This window comes from Conger conger, chromosome 17 (genome assembly GCF_963514075.1).
Source record: "Conger conger chromosome 17, fConCon1.1, whole genome shotgun sequence".
Lineage (NCBI taxonomy): Eukaryota > Metazoa > Chordata > Actinopteri > Anguilliformes > Congridae > Conger > Conger conger.
In genome coordinates, this window is record NC_083776.1 from 17,320,617 (window position 1) to 17,347,691 (window position 27,075).

Consider the following 27,075-nt stretch of genomic DNA (forward strand, 5'->3'; position numbering starts at 1 on the left):
GAGGTAAAGTCAATTAAAAATTAAAACAATAACAAAAACTTCCACAACTAGGTTACAATAGTTTTAATTTAAACGTCATGTTCCCAGATTACAAGTATATTATATCATATATTAATGCCAATTTGCTCGTTTTATCACTGCGCAGTTATCAAACATGTACATATGTGCGCAGTATACACATGTATGTATATGTTTGGCTGTGTTTAAATATAGTGGGATAAACAGTAAGAGACAGGGGGGACACATAAATAAACAAGTGTGACAGGAGTAGATGTCCGTCTGTCTGGTTTCCAAGGACATCAGGTAACCCGACTGCACAAAAAATTAACAAAGAAATGATTTGGCGATGTTCAGAAAGGCTGTCCAGTGATACTGAATGTACGTTATAATTTACGGACACAGGCACATTCTACTTACATCCACTCTGCAATGGAAAACCAGGTTTTACACACATTCCTTACCAGAGACTGGTATTTCCAGAAGAGTACACAGCAGGTGTTCCATAATACTGACCGTTTGTCTCTTTTTCTGTCTATGCTCTGCTGGGGAATATCCTCAAAGAACATACAAAAAGTTTCCAGCGTAAATCCAACCCCAGCGCTTTAGCACATTCTAACTGTTACCTTCTACAATCCTGTGTTCACTTAAAAATGCAGTTTTAAAGACATTCCAGAGAATTCTCTGAAGAAACGCATCCGTCACTGAATATGTGCCCATTGATCCAAGGCAATAGACCGCTATTGAACCATTTCTTAATTACAGAAACAGTTTTAGAAATGATCAAAAGCATTGACATTCCTCAAAAAAATGATAATTATATTAATAAACGCACCCCCCCCAGCCTTGAGAAATGTTTTAGTAGTTCTTGAAGAGCAAATTGTCTGAAAATGACACAGTTCATAAGACTACACACTATAAATTCTTAAGGAATGGTAAAACAGACTATGTCCAGAATGAATACCTCCTACTGCTACAGTGGGCTGAGAATACCCTCAGAGTCCTAACCCAGTCTATCATGGATCATAGGATACAAGGAGCTGGCAGTTAATGCAATCTAAGGAGAACAACAACGGGAAAGGTTCTGTAATTGTAGGTTAAAGATGCTCCTTTTCATATCATGACAAGAATGACACATTCTTGCATAATTCTTGCTAAGAGCTATTCATTTTAAAGAGCTGTTAGTTTTGGGAAGAAATCAATCGGAACCTTAAAAGCAAGAGGTTCCGAAGCTTTGATTTAGCACAAATTGCGCGTGGCCTTACGTTCCAGGCAAGTACCGATTTACCTTTGTCATACCTTGTGCTACAAGTAGAACTGCTGAAGACAGCAAACTAAAAGCTGAAAACAGCCTAATAACTGCAGTCTGGCTCATATAACAAACAAAGCAAATGACATAATTACAACAGCATTAAAAAAATGCAACAAGGAAATGAGAAAAGGTCTAATTCAAGTTATGAGAAATGTGCAGGGAGGACACCTTTATGTTTGCCAAAATCAAATATCGTTTTCACATACACTGGCCTTTAAGCCGTTATGTACAACTATTATTGATCTCTTCTATAAAAAAGTTATAAGTACTAAAAACACAGACAAAACAACAATGAAAACCAAATGGACTTGGTCTTGTTTTTGTTCTGACTTTTGTATTTCAAAATCTTGAAATACGTTGGCACTTGAGGGACTAAGCAGAAAATGCAGAAAATGGCCGCCATATCTTCAGCCCTTTCCTTTAGCTGAGATAGCCCAGCCCTACGGCACCTCCGCTGCTCTTGGGAAAGTCTCCACTCCTGCACTGTCTATCAGACAATATCTAAACACGCTAAGGTTCAAAAGACAACATATTACAAACAAGGGAACACGATCAGGAATCTGTCCGATTTAGATTCTGGAACTGGGGAAAAAAAATAGTTAAGTAGGCTTTACATTACATGCTACAACAGTTGTGACAGATAAGATTTGACTCATAACACTGGTGGCACTTAAGACTTGGTTCTCTAATAAAAAAAAGAGTCAAAATATTGAAAGCATACTATGACGCTTTGCCATACTTGGAAGTGTTTGGCAGGTAAATTAGACATGATTATTGTGTTAAAAACATTCTGAACACTCTGATATTGCCTTTCATTTTATATCATAACACATGGGTTAAAAAATTAATCTGCATACTCCAAGCTGCTTCTGTGTGATTGCCATATCTGAGACTTACTCAGGCATTTGAGTCAACTCATTGAAAAGTGTGAATGAGTGAAGTTCAACCCAAAGAGTTGTGGGCGTGAAATGGTATGCTAAGCGCAGATTATACATGAGAAAGCTGCATCGCCCATTTTAGAAGGATTGCCAAAGCTCCTTTAAAACAGGGGTCTCCCTCAAACTTGTCTTGAAGAGGAAACAAACAGTAGCAAAAAGAGGAATAGCAAATCTTCAAGTGTTAAAATTATTCTACACATTTTTTTTCGTTTGTGATAAAGAGGTTCTCCACAGCGAGCTCACTCTTCCGAACCAAAGCCTGCTTTCCACGCTCGCTCCGTCTCTGCGCTTCCGTAGAATGGAATTCTGGGTAGGCGTTGAGGACAAAGGCAGCAGCCGGTGTGGTGAGAGGTGGAACAGGGCTCGTGCCCCCCAGCCTCCGTGGCCCCTGGTGAAATCCCCTCCCTCCACCCCTGTGACATCACGTTAACTTGTAGTCCTCTGTTGCTTCAGAACTGTGTACACGTCCTCCACCTTGCTCAGTCTCTCGAAAAACGGGATGAGATCCAGCAGCTCTGTGTCGGACATGTCGTCGAACCACGAGGCTACGGGAACCTAGGAGGGACAGACAGACAGACACACGGACGTAACTAGAAGGGCTTCACAGCTGACTGTCCATCACAGGCTTCGCAAGTACTATAATATGCTTTTAAAGGCTAAAAAAAAAAAAAAATAATAATAATATTACAATTATCTGCATAATGACTGCTCTGTTTCTATTAGCTGGAGAAACTGTTCTAAGTGCAAACATATATAATATATGGCACGATACCAATAGCACAAGTATTGTATGACAATATAGATCAGGCAGTAAGAGCAGTTGTCTGGCAGTCAGAGGGTTGCCGGTTCGATCCCCCGCCCGGGCTGTGTCGAAGTGTCCCTGAGCGAGACACCTAACCCCTAAAATGCTCCTGATGAGCTGGTCGGTGCCTTGCATGGCAGCCAATCACCGTTGGTGTGTGAGTGTGTGAGTGTGTGTATGAATGGGTGAATGAGAAGCATCAATTGTACAGCGCTTTGGATAAAGGCGCTATATATATATGCCAACCATTTACCATTTACCAAGTTTTGTAAGTTCTCTATTATGACCAATTTGATTAAATTGTCTTATGGTTACATTGTCTATCCACAAACATGAATAAATAGCAGACAAATCCTTAAAAATAACAAAATATGAAAACATTGATCTAACTACAGGCCTATATCCCTCACTAATACATAAATAAAAATGTTAAAACCTGACTTCTGAAGATCTTGATTCTGTTGCATCTAAAATAATCCATACAGACCATGGAAGGTGTTACTTGACAAATATATGATGATTATTTCATGTCTTCCACCTCGCCAGAATAATGAAAAAATAGAGCAGAGCTGATCTAATCTTAGGTGCAGGGAGAACATTCTAACAAGCGGTCAGCCCCTGTGTCCATAGAGCGTTTCCACTCCCTGAGCCGAGGTTCTTATATTAATCAAGTCCATGAGCATCCTATCATAAAATGGTAGAAGCCATGACGCTGAGACTGAACATTGGCACCTTGGAAAAATCATTAAGGGCAAAATTTTGCTCTAAAATAAAATGAACAGGCTCGAAAATCTCATGTTCCACCATAATGATACCTCAAATCAGTATCAAAATCATGTCCTATCCTAATGATCCATTCAGATTTGACTTTGTACCTTATCTTTGTAAATTTAAGATTTACAGTCACAGTTCCCACTAACAGAAATGGAATATACTCAACATAAATTATTTTATCAAGATCAGATTCAGAACTTCAATATGTGAATTTCCCAGTTATTTTCACTACTTTCAGATAAATGTCATTAGTATAATTATGTACGTACAGTCACTGAGCACTTTATTAGGTATTTATTAGACTTATTTTCTACTTCTACTGTTGTAGCCTATCCACTTCGATATATGATGTGTGTGTTCAGAGATAGTCTTCTGCATACCACTAATGTAATGCATGGTTATTTGCGTTACTGTCACCTTCCTGTCAGCTTTGACCAGTCTGGACGTCTCTCATTAATAAGGATACTGCAGTCTGCAGAACTGCTGCTCGCTGGATTTTTTTGTTTTTTTGTACCATTCTTTGCAAACTCTAGAGACTTGTGTGTGTGAAAATCCCAGGAGATCAGCAGTTTCTGAGATACTTAAACCACCCTGTCTGCCACCAACAATTATTCCACTGTCAAAGTCACTTAGATCACATCTCTTCCCCATTCTGATGGTTGATGTGAACATTAACTGAAGCTCCTGACCCATATCTACGTGATTGTATGCATTGCCCTGCTGCCACACAATTGGCTGATTAGATAATCGCATGAATAAGTAGGTGTAAAGTAAACATGTTCCTAATAAAGTAATGATTTAATAAATATGATTTATATCCTCATTTGTTTAACCAGGAAGTCTGATTGAGAGAGACATGTATTTTTAAAGAGAGAGCTGGCCAAGACGGGAGTAGCACAGACATTTTCAGTTAAATGCACTTTGCTGTGAAATACATTTCTCATAGCTTTCCAAAATGTCCACATATTTCTATTATATTGTAGTATATAACATTTCTGAGAGAAGTATGAGAATGACAGTGTCCCTGGCACTCTCTGTCCCCCCAAAACCTTTTTAAAATGTGGAGCCCTGCAGTGCAGCCTTCTTATAGGCTTAAAGACTGATGGATTCACTCAATATGTCGACCTGTATAGACGACGAAAACACAGTATGTAGCCGACACACTCTCAAAGATGAAAGCCTGCATTCTCAGCACTAACCCCAACCACTTTAAAAGGACCAATGCATCTCAGAAACAGTGAAAAACCACACAAAAGCTTCCACATGCAGTTCATAGCCCATCTGAAAACAAAAAAACTGAATTTAAAGCAATGACCACCTGGTTATGCATTAATCACACCCAGACGCCAACTGAATAAGGACATATTGATATCAATATGTACAAAAAATATATATGCCATTTGCCTCGACCAATGCTTCCAGAATCAATTCACAAGAACTATAAAAATAAAATATAGAAACTGATATAAAAATGACATTAAAAAACAGTGCAGCAGCAAATTCCTCACCAATACAATAATACAATCAACAGAATGTTAACATGTAACGTAACATAAAACATAAAACTTGCATAAAGAACATAAAAAAATGTACCAAGCTACCTGTACCCACTGTACAATAAGAGACACAAACACACACCTGTTACCCAGAATACCATGGCCTCTGAACACAGAACCCAGCTTTCCCACAAAAAACACCACCTGACTTCTTCAGCATTTTACCGAAAACCCTTAAAAATCAGCCAACAAAATCTTGTACATTCATCTGCACAGCAAGCTGAAAACATTTGTGCATTGTACAGAAACCAAGCAAAGTACCAGTGTAAAGTTAGGATTGACTACACAACATGAGAATGGGCCAAAATAATGAGTCAACAGAGTTTGCCCTCTACAGATCATTAGCAAACCGCTAACATGTTCACAGATCTCCCAAACAGAGCAAACTCCAAACACACCGCCAGCTGTGATAACAGATGCTATTCTCACTCGACTCATTTGATTCCACCTTTATACCGAGCCTTTTTCCAATGCGCACTCTGTCTTTTTCAGCGGATTGTGATGGACCAGCATGTATCAACTTTACCCTTTTCTGTTTTGACTCTGGTGGGTGGGGATTAGTTTAGATCAGTTTGAGCTGATGGTTTGCCAACCATGTACTATTTCTCATTACAAATGCCATGCTACATAAGCAGCTCTGAGGAGAGTGGCCGATACAGAACAAGCTATAGAAGGTTCTAGTTCAGACACATCGGGATAGAAAAGGGGTACCAACAGCATTGTCTGGGTGGAAGATGTAGGAGGCGGGGGAGTTGTCCACGATGATGACTTTGTTGAGGTCTCGGCCCAGGCGGCTCAGGTCCTTGACGTAGTTTCCACGGTGAAACACGCAGGACTCGCGGAAGAGACGACTCCGGAAGGCTCCCCACTTGTCCAGCAGGTCTGACACAGGGTCTGCGTACTGACCGACCAATCAGGCGGGGGCGCAACACAGCCAGACGGCCACCAGGGGGAGGTGAGTGAACACAGAGCCACACAGAGCGTTAATGAGCCTGTGTCATCACCAACCCCAATGCATTTACACTATACATTAGGTCACAACATACGCATGTAGTATATGTGCTTTACTCATATTTATAAATAGGAAAATGGTAATATTTCTGGTGTTATCCTTTCCTCCTGGGTATGTATAGACACCAAAACTGGAAGTGAGACATAGGGATTATGTTCTGCATGGACATTCTCTTCAAGTTCAATTCTGAATGGCAGCCCACAAAACAAATAGTTACAGTTTTTTGTATTAGCACAGCACAAGAGATACGATATCCACAACATTTCACATCACAACATTCAATGTATTACGGAAGACCAGTTTAAGCAAAAGCTTTTACGTATATTAGCAGATAAAACGAAATAAAATGTTTATCTTTTTTAACCATATTTTTACTGTAGAACCCCTATGTGGTCAGCCTTTTTGGCCGTAAAAAACTGTTGTTTACCAATTTCAACAAAAGATCAAAACTATTGTGAATGACAGTATATTGTGGATAACAATTTATCTAATATTTTAGTTATATAGAATGTTTAAAATGTGCAATACCATTTGGTCAAAAGAATTGCACCATAAAACAACTTATATAATAAAAGTACAATAAGTAACATAACATAATGGCGAGAACAGGCCATTACGCCCAGCATTGCCCTCCTTTTTACTACCATTACAGTGTACTACTGCTTAGTTAGCTAAATAGCATCTAGCACCTTATCAAGCCCAGTCTTGAAAACATCCAGTGTTTCTGCCTCCACTACATATCCTGGCAATCTATTCCACACAGTGACTGTTTTTTCTCTGTGAAAAAATACTTCCAAAAATCGGTGTGGAATTCATCCTTTGCCAATTTCCATTCATTTTGCCAACCAAACTCACCCTGAAGTATTAGCTGTAGTTCACTTTGTCAATCCCTTTAATTAATTTAAAGGCCTAAGTCTCATTTTACTAAGATTAAATAAATTAAGCTTAAGTCTTTCCTCATAACTTTTATCTTGTATACATGGAATCAATGTGGTTGCCCTTCTTTGAACATTTTCCAGCACCTCTATATTTTTCTTATCGTGTGGTCCACAGAAGAGCACACAGTACTCAGCACAAGTGTGGTCTGACAAGGGTATTATAGAAGGCGAGTATAACTTCCTTGGACTCAATATTTTTGGTTATGTATTCTAGCATCCTGTTGGCCTGCTACTGCACATTAACTACAGCCTGAAAGGCTTTGATCAACTATTACCCCAAGTCTTTTACAACTTGGCTACTGCTGGTGATTTATGCTTGAACCCAGAGGATGCCATAAAGCATCATATGGCATCGTAAAGCAATCCCTTTAATCTCCATCGAATAACTCTTATTTCACAACATAGGATCGCTTTCTTTTTTTATTTCCTGTTAAGCAGTGGACACTTGCGACTCCATGTCCAATTGACTGACAGCAAACCACAGCTACATTTCACTACATTGAATCTGTTTTAGTAGTACATCAGCAGCAGTAGTATATGCTGAAAACACACAGTACTGAGAAGATGCTGTAGGCTGTAACACTTCAGAAACAAGATGTATTCAGCAGGAGAGGGACTTCAAGCCATACTTCATTCTACTGATGAAGTTGATGGCCCAGGAGGTGAAAGTGAAAGGGAATTAGTCTGTATTGATTGACATTTCCTGATAGGGACAAGTCTTGAGAACAAAATTTGGGGCTATCAATGACATAAAACTGACGGTAATGGGGAAAACCACCGACGGGCTTGGACAGTTAATGGTCTTACCTTGGCTAGGCTGGCAGTGAATAACACACACTCAAACAGCTCTCCCATCCGTCTGAGAAACTCATCCACATGTGGTCGCTTCAGCACGTACACCTGAATGAAAGAGATCAGAAATGAGCGGAGCTTTGCCCTAACAAAGGGCCGTCTGTGTGGACTGCGGACTGGCTTTGGCAGGGCCACAGAAACAATGCACTACACAGGACAATGCAAGGCAAGCCTGCAGTTCATATTCTGCTATGGTGCGTATGGTGGGCTGGCCAACCATCAGCATCAGGCCCTACACTGCAGAGAACCAATCACAGGGCCAAATCTGCCAAGTCCCCTTCTGCTATTGGTCACCCGCTGTCTACTGCTTGTTAGCATGTAAATATCCAAAGGATTTATAAATACACGCACACACACACACACACACACATACTTTCTCTCGCTCTCATTCTCTCTCTCACACACACACACCCACAGTCATTACACAACCATTGGAAGCTAGCTAGTGGTGAGGGGAAACACGCAATATTAATTCCCAAAAGACTGCCCTTTCCAGGACACATACACTCACTCATACAGAGCAGTTAGGCAGCTCACATTCCACCGGATAAAGACAGACATTTCAATAAGCCGTCCAAGGAATATAAAATGATGTAATGCTCAACATATGTGTGTAGAAGGAAACACGCCCAGCGACAAAAACACTAAAGCACATTAAACTTCCCAACCCAAGTGCACCCCTCCCCCACCCTCCAGAGCCCATCTCAATCCTACCCGCCCACCCACCCACCCTCCAGAGCTCAACCCAATTCCACCCGTCCACCCTAGGGAGATCCAGCAGCTGTGGCCGTGCTCCTGAACCAAGTCATCCGGAATAGGCTTTCCCTCTAAAACAAGCCTATCCTGGATTACTTGAAACAGGCCCAGGCCTGGGGTCTAAGGGCTTCTCTGTGTCCCTGCCGAGGGCAGCTGGAGCTTCAGCCACCAACAGCTTCATCCACTGCTGCTCCTGGGGGGCACTTTCTGCTTCTGAATGATGCTTACATGCAAAATGCTATGCAATCTCTTTTCATGAAATAATGTAGGAATCAGATGTTCTGTAAGCAAATTCCCTCATGAAACATTCTCAGCAGTTATTAGTATTCTCTCAGCAGTGAAAGGTGTACTGATGCTGATGCTGTCGGGGTCCAGACTGGGACACGGGCACCATTTTGATGTATTGCAGTTTTTCCCCTTCTGGAAGGGGTCGAGACTGTGCCTGTAGCGGGCCACATTTGGACGCCTGTCCCGCAGTTGAACAGCCCTGTTTTAGGAGCAGGAGCTGTGTGGCGGGCCAAGATTGATGGTCAGAGAGTTCTGAGAAGGCAGACAGCGTGATGCCATTTTGTCAGGGGGCCTGAAATAGCCTGCCTGCTGCTCTGCCCCATCAGAGGCCTGTGTGATTTTGGGGAGGGGGATGGTGGGGGTAACGCAGGCACACAGAAGTGGAGACGCTTTGCTGCCACTTGACACCCCTGTCCCCACAGGGCTGCCAGCTACACCACACAGCTCCCTCCCCCTCTCTGAGGTACGGCCAACTAGTGGTCACCTTTACCAAGACAAGAGTGTGTGTGCAGTGTGAGTGTGTGTCTGAGTGAGAGTGTGTGTCTCTGCAAGCGTGTATGCAGGTGTGAATCTGTGTGAGTGTGTGTCCGTGTGTTTGTACGTGTGTACGTGTGTGCGCAAGTTGCTGCGGCTGGCTTACCTGATGAACCGTTCCATCAATCTCCACTGGAATGATAAAATCAGCATTGTTCACTGGCTGTTTTAGAAAAGCAAAAAAATGAAAGTAATTTAAATCTTGGTGAAAGAAATGCAATCAGCAGAGATGTATGGGAAATAAGAGCTTTTAATTTAAAATGGCCGCCGAGGTCAGGGCCACAGGTCTGAGTACCGTGAAGGAGAACAGGAAGAGGCTCACATTTGGACCAAATTCTACCCAAATCAGAACTAGGACTGATAAATGGTGTTTTAAATAACTACAGCATGAGAGGTCTCAAAAACACATAATTACTGATAATTAAACAACCACAAATTAAATAATTCATTCAGATGTGTTTTGAAAATACATAACCTACATTTTAATCAGGGGCAGACCATAAGGGGAATATAGAATATCATGACCTAAATTCATAGACCATGAGGTAACTCTGAAACATGAACAAAGTGTTCGTTTATACACGTCATAGTATATCTGCATGGATATTACACAGGAGGATTCTGGGAAATAGGAAACGGGCAGGGGGGAAAAGGAAACAGGAAGTAGTCAACATACCAGCAGCAGAGTGCAAGAATGAGGCATTTTACAATCTTAAACCTGAGCTGCAATTACAGACTCTCTATTTTAAAAAATCAGCCTGCATTTCATTAGTAACTGAACAGATTACTATGTAATGTATAGTTTTGCATAAGAAAGAAACGCATTTCTGTGAAAAGGAGACTTTAGACAAAGTGCTGGGATCTGTCGTTCTATAGCATCAACAGGTATGGAAAACAATACTGCAGATTATAATTAAACAAGCAGGCACAACCGAACGATGGCTACATCCAAGACTACACAGTACTATTTGTACCAGAACATGCAACTGATATTGCAAACCTTTCTTGCCAATACTCTCTCTTCATTAACACAAGTCCCCTGGTGAATGTGTATATTTCCTACATACTCAAACACAGGGCCCTATTCGAAGGATGCTAATTGGTCTAGGAAGTGCAGCTGGATAGACTCATGAGGGAGACTGGGTCTATTTCAACACACACTGCGCAGAGTATACAGGGGGGCAAGGGGATTGGTCAATGTGTGCCCGGGCAGCCAATCAGAACGCTTTGTACATCCCCTTTGAAATAGCAGTTGCCTCATATTTTGCTTCACTGCTGAATCACTCTCCCTCTTCCCACCGTCACCTGATCGAGGGTGTAATGCGTGGCTGATGTTAGGCTGAAGGCTACAGTTTGACATGGGATGGGGAGCACTTTGTCAGCTGCAAGGCTTAAACTTGCGCAGGTACCTCGTAGCAGACGGATGTTTCTGCAGTTTCCTCGTAGCAGCTACCCATCCTAACGGTCTTCCTCTACAGAGGTCAGGTTCGGCCAGTGTGAAGGAGTTATTTGCAGACGCAGGATAACTGGCAAACGCATGCGTTATGTGGCCTTTCATGATCCGCGAGAACACCGTCAGAAAGGATCCCCTTACGGTTCACATAAATGGCACTTTTGCACCTTGTGTCAACTTAATACAGACAAGCAGTGAAAGTGAGCAGACGCTCACCAGCATTCAGCAGCACCTCAGAAAGAGTGGCAAAGTGAGAGAGAGAGAGCTACAGTCGTTATGTTACGCTGAAACAAAGATTTCTCGATCTCAGATGTGTTTATTCTGGCCGTCTGACAGTGCCTGTAATGTCTCCGGTTCACTTGGGGCTGGCATGCAGGCCACATAATCCCGGACACGTTGAAATAACACCAGATCGTATGTCTGTGTGCCAACCCACACACCATAAATGCGACTGATAAAAAAAAATAAAAAAAAAGTGAATGCTAAACATGTTACAAAAGTGATGTCATGCACAACTCCAACCCTTTGCAAGCCTTTATGCTGATAAAATGGGGCCAAAAATGATTTTTGAAAAGACAAAACAGAATGTCTCTTACTTATTTAGTAATAATTCCACCTCACGTCTTACCTTGAATGAACTGTGCACTAGTGTTTCATCCAGATCAATCACCACACAGATCTTCCCTGCATCTTTTGACTTTATCTGTGGAAGCAGTGGTTTGGCGGGAACCTGCAAAAAAGCAATGCACAAGTTACCAAAGTGAACAACAAATACACTTGAGTGAGCGCTAAAACACGTATTCAATTGTACATAGACCACTGCATTTCTACCACTGTGGTACAGCACAGACAGTCCACCAGGGGGCAAGAACAGGATCTTTGGTCAGAGTTCTGGCATTCCGGGGGCAGGGGAACATGTGACCGTACCGCGCGCTCGGATTACACGCCGTACGGAACAGCCGGGCCAGCCCGCTCTGACAGAGAGAGCACCGACTGCTCGAGACCTCAAACTGAAACTAATTCTACCAAAAGCAGGAAACGTTCTTATCAAATGAGAAACATAGAACAGGCCGAACCGCTGAGAGCACCGGCCATCTTCTCCGGTTAAACCCTGGCCAACCTATTTTTACAAGCTGTCGACACGACAAAACCATTTTATTAATAATATCTGACTTTCTCTTCAGTCATGTCTGTACCATGCGTTTGCAAAATTGTGATTTTAGTGCAGAGAAAACACGTGAACTCCCGTAAGACCTAATCCCAATTCTTCCGGATTGTCTTTGTTGTCTGGCAGCACATTTCATGACAGAGTGAGGTCACACCACTGTGTGGTTTCAGTCATCCAGCTTGCATTACAGAGCTATAAACCCCCAGGGAGAAATGCAGTGAACTCAAATAGCAGCAATGGCCCTGCTGGGTGTATTTGAGGTAGCACGTTAACGGAGCCGGTACCTGGGCAGGGCCTTCTGGGGGCACACAGAACTCACACTCGCATGGCTCCCAGTCCTCCCCTTCCTCACTACCCTCACTGTCCTCATCCTCCTCATCCACCTCCTCAGGCGGCTTCAGCTGTGTGATCACCAAGTAACCCGACGGGTCAGGCTCTTCCGGAGCCTTTCCATCCTCAGAGCATTCTGGCTCCGGGGAATGTTGGGGATCGGAGAGTGCGGGTTCTCCAGAGAGATTGCCTTGTTCTGAGCCCTTCGAAATCACAAAGTACTCCGAGGACCCACTTTGTTGCGGGACTTTGTGGTGTTCAGTGAGTTCATTTTCCTCAGAGGACTGTGCGTGTTCAGACACATTACTTTGGTCAGATGGCAGTTTTTGTTCAGAGGCTACACTTTGCTCAGAAAGCTTGTGTTCTCTAGAGAGTGTATTTGGTTGGGAGTGGCCGTGTTGGGCAGATGATGAGTTTGGCGCAGAAAGTGCCTGTCGGTCTAAGATCTGGCTACAATCAGAAAGCATACTTTCACCAGAGACCTTACAGTGTTCAAAATCTTCACTCTCCTCATTTGTTGCACTGTAATTAGAAAGCTCATAATGGCCCAGGAGATCACTGTGTTGAGTCAGCTCACTGGTTGGAGTGCTCTCACAGTGTTCAGAGGACTTATTCTGTCCAGAAGAATAAGAGGCTTCCGCAGATTCATGGTTTTCAGGGTGCTCACAGTGTTCTGAGGGTTTGCAGTGTTCAGAGGACTTGCTTCCTTCAGGAATAGCACAGTCAACACTGTGCACATGTTTGTCAGCAAACTTCTCAGATAACTCTTGGTGTTCAGATGATGCATGCTCTTCCAGGTTTTCACTTTGTTGAGATAATTCACCATGTTCAGTAACATCACTTTGTTGAGGTAATTCACCATAGTCAGTCAGCTCATTTTGTTGACATAATCCACAATGTTCAGGGACTTCACTTTGTTCAAGAACCTCGCAAAACTCACAATGTTCAGAGAACTTACCATGTTCACAAAGCTCATACTCTTCAGTGTCACTTTGTTCAAACTCACATTGTTCAGAAGAATCACTTTGTTCAGAGAACTTGTTTTGTTCTGAATGCTCACTTTCTTCAGAGAGCTGTTCTGTGTACTCACAACATTCAGTCAGGTCACTTTGTCCAGAGTACTCACTTTGTTCTGAGCAGTCGCTTGGTTCAGAGTACTCACTTTCAGACAGCTCATTGTCCTCAGAGGACTCACATGGTTCAGAATATTCAGTTTCTTCAGAGAGTTCATTTACTCCAGAAGGTTCGCTTTGTTCCGAAGACTCACTTTGGTCAAAAGACTCGCTTTCTTCTGAAGATTCACCTTGTTCTGAAGGTTCACCTTGTTCTGAAGATTCACCTTGTTCTGAAGATTCAAATGGTTCTGAAAACTCACTTTGTTCTGAAGATTCACCTTGTTCTGAAGATTCACCTTGTTCTGAAGATTCACCTTGTTCTGAAGAATCACTTTGTTCTGAAGAGTCACTTTGTGCTGAAGATTCACTTTGTTCTGAAGATTCACTTTGTTCTGAAGATTCACCTTGTTCTGAAGATTCAAATGGTTCTGAAAACTCACTTTGTTCTGAAGATTCACCTTGTTCTGAAGATTCACCTTGTTCTGAAGATTCACCTTGTTCTGAAGATTCACCTTGTTCTGAAGAATCACTTTGTTCTGAAGATTCACTTTGTGCTGAAGATTCACTTTGTTCTGAAGATTCACTTTGTTCTGCAGATTCACCTTGTTCTGAAGATTCAAATGGTTCTGAAAACTCACTTTGTTCTGAAGATTCACCTTGTTCTGAAGGTTCACCTTGTTCTGAAGGTTCACCTTGTTCTGAAGATTCACTTTGTTCCGTAGCTTCATCTTGTTCTGAAGATTCACCTTGTTCCGAAGCTTCACCTTGTTCTGAAGCGTCATCTTGTTCGGAAGCCTCACCTTCTTCAGAGAACTCACTTTGTTCCAAAGACTCACCTTGTTCTGAAGACTCACTCTGTTCCGAAGATTCACCTTGATCTAAGAGTTCACTTATTTTGGTTACACCACACAATTCAGAAGGCATGCTTTGGTCACAGAACTCCCTTTTCCCAGGAAGTTCACTTTGTCCAGCGATCTCAAAGTGTCCAGGGAGCATGCGGTATTCAAACAGATCACTTTGGTCAAAGACTCCACCTTTTTCAGGTAACTCTGAGTGTACAGTCTTTAGTTCAAACAGATTCACAGTTGTGTCACTTTGTACAAGCAGCCTGTGCTGTTCAGAACCGCCACATGTTTCGCAGAGCTGGTGGCGTTGCACGTGATCCAAAACGTTTGAATGTTCAGTGACCTTACGATATCCAGAGAGTTCTCGCGGTTCAGAAACGGTGTGTGCAGAGAGTTTGCCTCCTTCAGGCGTGGCGTCTTGGCCCAGTCGCTCATGTGGGTGGCAATCCCTCCTGTGTTTGGTGACCTCAGAAAACTTGCAGCTTTCAGAAATCTCACACATTCCAGCAGGTCTCTCTTCTCCAGATACTTGCCCATTCTCAGAGACCCGACTGCTTTCACTGCCGTTTTGCTGAAGAGGCATGTCACATTCAGAGATCTTGCAAGATTCTAAAACCTCCATCACTCCTGGGAGTTTCTTGGTGCCCAAAGCCTTCCTAGTCTGCATGGGCCCATGGCATTCAGTATCACCGCAGAGTTCAGAGCACTTGCCACCTTCGCAAGGTCCAAAGAGTTCTTTGCCGTGTTCAGGCCTACGGTGTTCAGAGGCCTCAGGACTGACGCAGGCCTTGCAGTGTTCAGAGAATTCAGAGAAACTGCAGTGTTGAGAACCTTTGCAGTGCTCAGAAGGCTCACAATGTCCGTAGGGATTGTAGCATTCAGACATCTCACCAGATTTAGAAGCCTTGCTTTTCCCATACGCTGACCTGTCCGCAAAGAGCTTCCAACAGCCACAAAAGGCACCCGCTGCAGGAGGACCGCAGAGTCCAGAGTCGTCTCTGTAGTGTTCAGAAACTCTCTGGTGTTTAGAAACCCGTTGGTGGTCAGAAACTCTCTGGCGTTCAGATACCCGGTGGTGCTGAGAGAGCTTGCAGCACTGAGGGAGCTGAAGGGGTCCTGGCAGCTTGCTTTCCTCAGGAGACTGGCTGAGCCCGCAGCCCGCCGGACGGTCCGGCGTGAGCAGTGTGCATGTCGACATGATCAGAGGGTCACATCTACACTGCGCCGTGTACTCAGACCCTCTCAGGAGCACTCTGCTTGTTTATTTTGGGGCTTAAGAGGCGTGACAAATAACTCCTGGAATATCAAATCACTATAAAAAGCTGAAGAAGGCATGAATCTGACACCCACACCCTGGTCCTTCTTCAACTCCAGACCCGTAGTGGCAGTCCATCATGTTGTTTTCCAAGAACACGGCCAACTAAAATACTGACAGATACATTGCCCAAAATTTGTGAAATATTAATTGACTATTGACAACTTTGCAGGAATAATTTTGTAAATAATAATATAGCAGATATTGGTCATATCACATCATATTTGGCATCAAAGAGAACCCAATACTAAAAACTTCTTGAAGCTTTTAGCTTCACAAAAAGTGGAAATTTACATTTTGTCTTTATAATTTAATAGTCAGGTGACTCATGGCAATGGCAACATGATACAATGGAATAAGTAAAATATTTATTGATCATAACAAGTAAGCAAGTAAACGGGAAAAAAAGGAAGAGCAAACAGGGGTTTCCAGTTTCAACACTGACAGCACCGATCACGTGATGGGCAGCCACCTCATTCACACACAACCCAGAAGCCGAAGACTGAGAAACACAGAAAACGAGATCAGTAAAATAAATTACCTATACTAAACATTAAAACTGACATTAGAAAACAAAGGTAAAATTCCTAAAGAGTAAGCCAAAATAGATGGAAGACCACAGAAATTAGCCACACTCATCATTTGAGGGGACTAAATAGCACCATAAATCCGCAAAAATACACCAAACCATACATGCAAGGCTGAATTACTTTGAACTCAATTGGTCACTGATACAAAAAAAACATGAACCTTTACTCGCAATGACAAGGTTATAGTCAAACATGTCCTAAGTTACTGTACATCCAAAAAAGACACATTAGTCAGCTGGTCCTGAAGCATATTAGCCTGAACTGGACTAATGACCTTTAAAACTCTTGGACCTGCTGTAGTGCTCTTGAAAATGGTACCTGAATTATTTCCGTAAATGTTTGTCAAGGAGTTCTATATAAACATAATATATTGACCAGGCAAATACATAATGTAACATAATGTAATGTAGCTTTAATCAGACCTTGCATTCCCACACTGCAATAAAAAAAGAGATCAACAAGCAAAGCGAGGTTAACCAACACAGACATACATGGTGATTAAAAGCTAATCACTGAAAAAACTGGGTCGAGCAAACTAAAGAAAAATGAGATATGTCTTCCTGTACTTGACTTCTGGCAGTGTATCAACACCAGGTGCAAGGATATACTGTAGGGGTTATGAGACTACACTACTGTTATCAGTAAGTACCGGCATAATTATTGCCATTCAATTAAATATTTTGTTTTATGACCGTGACAGTATTGATGCGTGAGCACTTCCAAAGACCTGAGATATGAGAGGAGAGAGGGTTGAAGAGGGAGGTTTACTTTTGAGACTGTTCCATTTTCTTCCACCAAAAGGGGTGCGTTGTTGTTGACGGGGAGTTGGTCCGCTTCATCGTGACAGACGCAGCAGAAGAGACTGTGGAAAAGCCCCCGGTTCCGAGGCTTCTTCGAAGAGGCCACATGAGCTGAGGTCCCTACAAACAGAATGACAGCCATCTTAACACCAAAAAAACAGCACTCCACTGCCACCTTATGACCAGTCTCCATTTTGAAGAATATAAAAAGCATTTCATGCAATTTGTGCACTACGCGTTTTACGCAAAAAAAAAAAAAAAAAAGGATGGATAAATATAATAAGAACTAAAGCTGGGTGGACAACTATCGTTCCCAAGTCATTCAAAATAAACCTTCAAGAGTAAACATGTGCATATGTCAAGTCCATGGCGAACATATTATTAGACGTAAAACTATGCAACATGACCTCAGAAGCCTCGACCTAGCCATAGCTACAGTGAGGCAAAAGGCTTACTTCACAGAGAGATAAACAATGCCCCAGATTAGACTTGCCCGTGGGTTTAATTTTTCTTATTTTCTTCTCTAAATCATGTTTGCAAAAGACGTGAGCCAAACATACTGGGTTACATCAATAACCTAATCATTGCAAATGAGACAAATGTTCTAAAGGGAGTCTTCCAATTTGTTATAGAAAAAAAAAAAAAAAAAACCTTTTTTTTTTCCCCTCTCAAGCAGAACTTATTAGCTTGTTCTAAAATACAAGTGAAATGTTCTGGCCCCGGTGGCAAATATTGAGAGGAGTCAAAACTTTCTCACCTCATTGGCAACAGTTTTGTCTTATTCAGCAAAAAAGTATGATTTTCAGTCTAAATACAAGACTAAATTACTGAGATGGACTCGTTTATTTATTTTTTTGCAGCGTGCCGCCCGAGGGAAACTCGGTCGGGCTCTTCTGGTGTTACACGTTAGAAATAGAGTGCACGTGCAGCTGCTCCAGCTCGCAATGTGCACTGGGCACATAAAGACCGCTCACGCCCAGCCATAAACGGAACTGGCACACAAAACAAGACATTGTGTGTCAATCGTAAGGGAAGGAAGCCACCTTCTCAGTGCGGGTTTGCAACATACTGCAGCGCGCATGCTGCGGTCAACGGGTGCACTTCTGTGTTTGTGTGTAAATGTACACAGGACAACAAAGTGGCACTAAAAGGAGACCTGTTCATTCATGGAGCATTTACAATTTTGCGATCGGACACAGGAAGAGTCTATGTTGGTCCCGCTACCAAAATGTATGGACAGTCATCGCATATTTATCACTTTGTTAAAATATACGTACATAGAGAAACAATATACATGAGCAACTTTTACAGTTTGCAGCATTTCTACAACTTCTATCCTGTTACTGTAACCATGGCTTCAGAGAAAGGGGCTCAGCCTTTTCTTGTCAGGGGTGAACTGCGGAGATCAGCAGATTTGAGCTCTCCTTATTTTACACTGTTCACGATGAATACAGCCCTCTACATGTCCGACATTCCACTCAGATACAAGATCCTTCAGAACAACTCGACAGCTTGTATCACGCCATTAGTGGGAGAAATCAGATGCCCTCCGATGATTTGGTGACATCAGTGCCATGTTGGACACAGATTTCCTTGTAATGGAAGCAAACACAGCTGCTGAATCTACTGAAAGATGTGACAAGCCAAAAGGCCTATAATTACAATTAATCTAACTAAGCTGATGGAACCAATGTGGGTGTTGACATTATAATATAAATATACTGATCCCTTCAGAAAGTATTCACCCCCTTTGATTATTTCACATTTTGCCATGTTTAAGTGTGAAATTATACATATTATTAAACAATAATTAAATAACTAAATGTTATTAAAAATCATAAACATCAAATAAAATAAAAACATGAAACTGTCTGTAGTATTTAACTCCTTTGTTTTTGCCCAGGCAAACGCAATTTCCCATACAGATCACACTAAAATGTAAATTACTGTAGGTTTACTGTAGATTTGATTATTTGAAAGAGTAAATACAGTTCAGAATAAATACGTCTCCTTGGGAGCAAAATGGCCTCAGGAATGCTGAGACCAAGGAGCTGATGTTTTCAGAGACATGAAGCTGGGAAAATGTATAAATTGATTTCTAAAGCTTTGAACGGTTGTCCAAGTGCTGTTAATTCCATAATAATGAAATGGAGAAAACATGGCACAACTGCCAAGATCAGCCCGCCCTACGAAACTCAGGATCAGGCCAGGCAGGGCCACAGCACTGCCAGAGTCACAGAGCTTATGGGCTGAAATGGGACCATGTGGAGAGGCAAGTGTTGTATTTGGTGCAACCCAAAAGCAGCTTGTCAACTAGAAAACAGTGTTCAGTAGAGCACATACTTCCACCAACAATAGGCAACTGATATTACATTACATTATATTACATTAATGGCATTTGGCAGACGCGCTTATCCGGAGCGACGTACAGTTGATTAGACTAAGCAGGAGACAATCCTCCCCTGGAGCAATGCAGGGTTAAGGGCCTTGCTCAAGGGCCCAACAGCTGTGCGAATCTTATTGTGGCTACACCGGGATTCGAACCACCGACCTTGTGGGTCCCAGTCTTGTGCCTTAACCACTACCACTATGCCCCCCCAGTTATGATATAGCAGTTCCACATACTGGATATTCACAAAAAGTGAATCATTTCGTCCATTCCATTCACATCAGAAGATGCACATTTTCTTGACTCAAACTGAGCATGAGATGCCCATTTAAAATGTACCCGTTTCATATAAAGTTTCATACAAATCCGATGATAGCTTCTGGAGATATCCTGATAACAGACAAGACAGCCAAACGGGCGGACAGATGGAATGGGAAGGAAAACATGACCCCTGTTGGCAGAGGTGACCAGGGAATATCATCTCGACCATCAAGCAAAGTGCTGACAAGCCCTTGCTGTGTGCTTGCTTCTCAAGGGGAGGGACTGGGAAGTATGTCACACAGGAAAATATGGATGGAGCCAAATTCAGACAAATATTTGAGGAGATCCTGCAAATATTTCAGTAAATAAGAAATTGAAGTTTTTTAATTGAAACACATGGTTTAAAAAATATATACAGCTTCAGAAAATATTCAGACCCTTTAACTTTTTGCACACTTTATTGTGTTTTAAATGGATAAATTAAAATAATTCCCTGCAATAAAATTGTGGCGAGGCATAGATCAGTGCAAGGGTAATAAACCCATTTCTAAAGCTTTGAGTGTTCCCAGGAGCACAGTGGCCTCAATAATTGTAAGCAGGCAAGAAAGGCTTTGGTCAGGGAGGTGACCAAGAACCCTAACAGCGCTGCAGAAGTTCAGTCACTCTAACAGCGCTGCAGAAGTTCTCAGCAAAGATGGGAGAACCTACCAGAAGGACGACCATCTCAGCAGCACTCCATCAATCAAGCCTTTATGGTAGAGCAGCTAGATGGAAGCCACTCTGGAGTAAAAGGCATATAACAGCCTGCTTGAAGTTTGCCAAACGGCATTTAAAGGAGACTGAGAGCATGAGGGAAAAGATTCTCTGGTCTGATGAGACAAAAATGTCTGGCAAACACCTGTCCCCCCCCCCCCCCCACACACTCCTGAAAAAGGAATCTCCTACCAGGGATCTTTAATTGGTCCAGAAAGCCAAGCTTCCTCTAATGATGATTGCAGAAATAGGTACCCAACTGAGATGACGTTGATCAAAAGTTGACAGGCTTGACATGTAACCATCACTTCTGGGGGTTATACCTGTTTGAGCACTCCACTGTAAGAGAGGAGCTTAGACACCTCAGCCCCATCCCTTGCCAGACTGCTTGAACATCCCTCAGTCATTCAACACATCGAAGAATCACCTAACAAGATGGTTGTCTTTATCAATGTTTGATTTTCCATCTTCCAAACTGAAAACAGCTGGGTAGCAACAGATCTCAGGGTAATGAAAAACCTGCTTCCTGGTGGTTCTTCAGCAGTTTTTGTGCAAGACTGTTTGTGACAACATGAAACTCAACAATTCACGCTCAGTTGTGTCTTGTATCAATACCATGGATGTAATTTACTATTCTGTAAGATAACAAACTCCTTATTGAAATTGAAATGAATACTTTATTTTAATGGTTGGGTTCATGTGAAAGTCACACCTACTTTACACTTCATAAGAGGTCAGAAGATTCTATCTGAAGACATCTAGGTTCCAAGCAGATGGAAATGTTAGGAATCTTCATTAGGAACTTAGCACGTACAGGCAAGTACAGGCAAGTGCCTGTGGACAAACATGTGGTACTCCCAAAATTCAATCTTTTCAGACAGCTTTCAGGTTAACCCTTACACAACATTTTTGGGATGCAAGTTAAAAAACAACAACAAAACAAAACAGTGCATTTCTTGACGTTATGAGACAAACTACTAAATCGCCATAAAACTAGCTTTCACACAAGCCTAGAGCAGGTGACCTTGAAAATGCTCTATGTAAACATTCAAGACTTACATTTCAGTCTTAAGCAATCAGGTGTTTACAGCGAGCAATGCAATTTAATTTACAAGCAGAACTACCAGTGTTTAAATGGGAAAAATTATTATATTTAAATATTTAACCATGCATTCTAAATAGCTGTGACTATGAATTTATGAACACCAAAACATGTTTTTAATTATCTGAAAAAACAACAGGCTCAAGGACTGTTTTTATTCACAGCAGGTTTTTCCAACACTCGGCACACTTTGCAGTGCTCCATCTTCACTGTCATGTTTAGTTCTCTTTGAATTATTTAATTCAGTAATTAATTAACAGTTGAAATCACTGGGGCTTAAATATCTGAAAGTATGCAAATCTGGTGAATGCAATTTCATGTGAAGTACATGTCTTAAAATTGTGAAATATGAATGAATCCCATCATACACAGTGAATCCCTGGAACCATATTTCAGAAACAATGCCTCAATGCCAAAAGAATATTTGCTGGACAAAGCTTTGGAATTTATTCAATCAAATAAACCATTCTGCATTAAGACCAGCCCGCTCATATGGGGGCATGGTCACTTACTCTCTTCAAGCGTTCATGGTGGACCGTAAAATGTGCCTCTCTGAATCTAGCAATGAGACTTTGGTTTGGGTTACCCTCATATTGCAGCAAGTCAATGTCCTTTGTATGAATAAATACAACACTATTATTACTACATTTCATTAAGGCAGAAAATGGGTTGATCTTCGTAAGCAGTTTGTAGGTATATCTGAAGAACAATGGCACGTCATGAGCTCTGTTTGTTGTTTCAGTTTGTTGTTTGTTCACATGACAGTAAGAACCTACAGAGGCCTGCTCAGCTACATGGCAAGAATCATCAAATCTCCATTCTAAACAGCAAGTACCATCATCAAATCTCTTTTCTCAACAGCAAGTACCATCATCAAATCTCCATTCTGAATGGCAAGTACCATCATAACATCTCCATTCCCAACAGCAAGTACATCACCATGAGCGCACACACACAACCACACACACACCTCTCCAGGAGCACACACACAACAGCACATACCTCACCGCCAAACACGCACACACAAACACACACACCTCACCAGGAGCACACACACAACACACACCTATAACCGCACACACACCTCACCACCAAACACGCACGCACAACTACACAGCACACCTCACCAAACACACACACAACCGCACACACACCTCACCAGGAGCACACACACACAAGCCTTCACCCAGAAGAAACAGATCATGGGGCAGCCACTACAGTCACACATTAAATAGATGGTTTTCCATGTCAAAGTATGGGAAAATTGCAGAGAACACACAAGCCAGTGAGGCTATAAATAACCCAAAAACCTCAAGTCTTCACTTACAGTAACACAAACACAGGACTCCACCACTGAGAGCGAACTCACCAAAGCAGTTCATTACTAATGGGCTTTTATTGGGCAGGTGCATACAGATTCTGAATACAAATACTGTTCCCCACACAGACACTCACTGAGCACTTTATTAGGTAATTGTTAGACTTATTTTTTTTAGTTATTGGTCTTCTGCTGCTGTAGCCTATCCACTTAGATGTTTGATGTGTTCAGAGATGCTCTTCTGCATAACACTGTAATGAGTGGTTTATTGCATTACTGTCACCTTCCTGTCAGCTTTGACCAGTCTGGCACTTCTCCTCTGACCTCTCTCATTAACAAGGCATTTTTGTGTAATACAGCACCAAGCATTAGGCTTTTTGAGCTTCTGTCAGTGCATATAGTTCCATACTAGTTCACGAGGCAGTTACCTTGTGACATCTGGAAAAAGGGGAAAGACCAAAGGTCAAAGGTTAGGGATTGAGTGTTCTGGGCTGAACTCTAACACCACAGGGTAATAGTTGGCGATGCACACACCTCATGGGCTAGCATGAACCGTGAGCAATGCACGGCCAGACGCTCTGTTGGCTAGGCTTCACAGCTGCATTAACATACATGGGAGAAAGCATAATCCATCATAATGGATCATGAAAAGAAGGCAATACCTTTACAGGAGGTACAAAACCTTCATAGGCTGGACTGCACGGGAAGTGAACTGTGTTCTGAAGACAAGGCCTGCTAAACAGCCAATGTAATAATCTTACATAACACAGCTCAAAATGTGTGAAAGCTGTTTACTGAGCGAAACCTACATTAATGGGTGTAACCCTGCTTTGTTTCCCATTCAACTTGATTATCATGATATCTGATAAACTACTCAGCAAATATTTGCATTTTTGATTTTAGAACAATAGTACAGGCCGTTGTGAAGCACAGCTCTTTTGAGTGTCAATAACAAACAGGATCATGAGCACCAGTTCAGTGTGTGGAAGGTGTGTTATTCACTTTGATATTTTGCCGTTGAGCCACAGTAGTATACACTATTATACATCAACTGCACAACCATCTTCCTGATCTGTGTTATGTATGCATGATCCAGGCCTGGGAATCTGGTCAGACTGACACCATTGGTCATAACAGCAGAAGGAGAAGAGTTCAGCTTCTCTTACAATGCAAGTCGCTCAGGATGAGAGAATCTTAAATTAATGAAAAGTAAATGTAAGGACAGCCTCAAGCTTTAAATAACAGAAAACCAGAGCTGTTATCACACAATCTCTACCAGCTAATCACCTGCTTACTGTACCTGGACCCCTGCCTGTCAAGCTTTTATCGAATCTGTGACATAATTGTCAGTGTCTGCGTTTACCCAGCGACAGACAGGCACATCAGCATCACTATCAATCGAAAGAAAAAAGGAAGAAAGAAAGAAAAAGACATTCTTGAAAACGGTCTCAGGTTATTCTTCTATCATGAGTGTTCAAGGAAAGCAGTTTTAATTAAAGAAATCCTACTCCTAAACACAAGTCAATCAATTCCAGAATTTAGACTACATCTATGAGAGTGAAACTACTTAGCTGTAGCATACAGGGAAAGCGGTAGTCCCCTATACGGCCTGTATCTGGAATGTTAGCGTGGGCGTGGACGTCGGACAGTCTTCTTTAATTTGCTAAGAAATAGTTTACAGTCAGCTGCGTGATATTGGTTATATTTTTTAATAAACGCCCTATCCCAGATTTAATATGTGCACTTTAGTGGAACAGTGACACGAATACCGTCAGTTGATACATTGTTTTATGCCGAGTAGCCAAAGGTCTACTGTCACTCATAGAACACGATTACAACTAAACGTTTCAAATGCGGAAAACTGGGGGAAATGAGTAAAGCTACAAAGTTCCGCCTCACTCCCTTCATTGCTATTGATACCAAGATCCCATGTATTATCATTACAATATTAAACCAATGGTTGCATGTTGGGAGTTTCCCTTGCAGTGCAATATCACCATGCACTGTGCATAGTCCAACTTCGTTAAGGAAGTTTTAATGGGTACAAAGTTGCGTGGTGATGTTTATGGCTTAATGGTTACCTAAACGGGTATTATTCCGAGGTAACTTAATTGAAAACAGCAAGGTTTCAACGCATTGCAGTTGCTCGTTGGATGCTTCATTGCTAGCGAAGTTAACCTGTCTGCGTGATGGTGTCATCACCACGAATGCATTCAACTGTCAAAGACTTCGGTCGCCCCACATCTAGTCTCGGTTACCACAGCCATTGATCCAGTATGATCGGCATGGGTTCAGCCTTTTCTGTGGCCCGCTGTCATACTGTTCAAATCTACGCTATGAGGCAGCACTAATTTATAGGCTATATTCAAATGTAAGGCTATATTAAGAAAAAAAAGTTTCTGTTTGCATACAACATCGAACGTTGCTGGAAGCTTTTTATCTCGCGAAAGTACACATTTGATATCATAAAGCACTGTCCCAGCGATAGGATGGCCTACGGAAGACAGTTTGACATGTGCGGTACAAAACAACTGGCGAGATTCTTGAGAAGTTTTCAAAAACTTACTTTTCTCTCGCAATGGAGCATTCACCTCTTCATCTCTGCTAACTTGGGTGATGACTGAAGAGGACGGGTGCTCCATTAGATCCGCAAATCCAGAATAACTGCAGCTTGAAGTATTTTATTCCTTATCAAGTTTGATAGCTATCTAGCTATGTTAAAAAATATATTTTTTTTGAAAAAAGATTAACAGCCGCGACCGTTAAATATAAACATAATGCATACATAAATAGGCGTCACTCTTCCGGGAAAAATATAAAAAGAAACAAATACAAATTAAATATATAAAAGGGGGAGTTTCTTGTTAACTTTGTTACAACATGGAGTTCGGCTCTGCTCTGAATTTCAAGATACAAACATGGAACTTGACCGTTTCAAGGCGTCCCCTTCTCTTAAAGCGGCAATAAAAACTCCGTATACTGAAAGCGATGAATGTTGCCAGATCTGAATAACGTATGTGCCGGACTACTACTACTACTATTGTCTCAATTTGATTGACAAAACATATTAACAGTGACTGATACATGGTACGTATTTTAATTGTATACAGTTAATATTTTTTTTCATAATTTTGTTCCTTAAATAAGATATATAATGTTAAAGTAATGTATGCTCATGTTTCAACTTGGTATTAATTGCTTACAATTTGTCTGCCAGTTAGTAAAATAATAATAATAATAATAATAATAATAATAATAATAATAATAATAATAATAATAAAACATGACTCGGGCTAGAGGCAACGAGCTGTAAACATAAATATATTTTAGGACATGGACGATCCCCATCCCAGAGTAACCTTTTGAACCGCCAGTGAGCATGGTCGCGATCAGCTTGCACGGGTCAATCTGGGCTCAGGCGGCGCGATACTGGCCTGGCACCCCGGCGCATTTTCACAGTCTGCTTTCGCTTCGTGGACAGCGGGGCTGTGCAGAATGCAAACTGGGTAGCAGCTAACGGCGACGGGAAGTCACACACAATGCGACTATTGAGGTGCAGCTCCTACCCGGAGTCAGTGACGCAGTGGTCCTTTGAAAACACCGGGCACCCTTAGGCCTCGCTAATTCTAAGTGGTTGCTCCATAACAGATTCGCATTAAACACAGCCTGCATCGGCCTCTCTTTGGCTCGTATTTATCTCCGTCCTATGGGTTATTGGACTATCCCGTTAGTAACCAAACTATTAACCCGATAGGACTCTAAAACTACAATAACACTTATTTTGTGTAACGACGGCCATTCAACATGTGTTTTAAATAGGCCTATATGTGGACTGTGTCCGAGTTTTAGTACAGTAGCCTACGCTATAAGTTACACG

General features: G+C 41.9%; 1 protein-coding gene across 2 annotated transcripts; it reads right to left on the reverse strand.

The window, feature by feature from the left end:
* Positions 1–48: 48 nt before the first annotated feature.
* Positions 49–26,091, reverse strand: ctdsp1 (CTD (carboxy-terminal domain, RNA polymerase II, polypeptide A) small phosphatase 1). 2 transcript variants are annotated; one of them, XM_061226581.1, is made up of 7 exons: positions 25,765–26,091; positions 17,344–17,495; positions 11,841–11,942; positions 9,866–9,922; positions 8,137–8,229; positions 6,095–6,280; positions 49–2,802 (listed from the first exon to the last, which is right to left on the reverse strand). In XM_061226581.1, the coding sequence occupies exons 1-7, from the start codon at positions 25,838–25,840 to the stop codon at positions 2,674–2,676; spliced, it is 795 nt and encodes a 264-aa protein (XP_061082565.1). In that variant the 5' UTR covers positions 25,841–26,091; the 3' UTR covers positions 49–2,673. The 2 variants fall into 2 exon arrangements, with proteins under 2 accessions (XP_061082565.1, XP_061082564.1); XM_061226580.1 differs by lacking the exons at positions 17,344–17,495; positions 25,765–26,091 and adding an exon at positions 12,665–15,892.
* Between the last annotated feature and the right edge of the window lie 984 nt (positions 26,092–27,075).

Excerpts from the sequence above, each read along its gene's own strand:
- ctdsp1 (XM_061226580.1), bottom strand. The coding sequence starts at position 15,868 with ATGTCGACATGCACACTGCTCACGCCGGACCGTCCGGCGGGCTGCGGG. Across the intron at positions 11,943-12,664 it reads CCCCAGAAGGCCCTGCCCAG|GTTCCCGCCAAACCACTGCT; the intron begins GTACCGGCTCCG and ends GCTTTTTTGCAG. Across the intron at positions 2,803-6,094 it reads TCTTCCACCCAGACAATGCT|GTTCCCGTAGCCTCGTGGTT; the intron begins GTTGGTACCCCT and ends TGTCCCTCCTAG.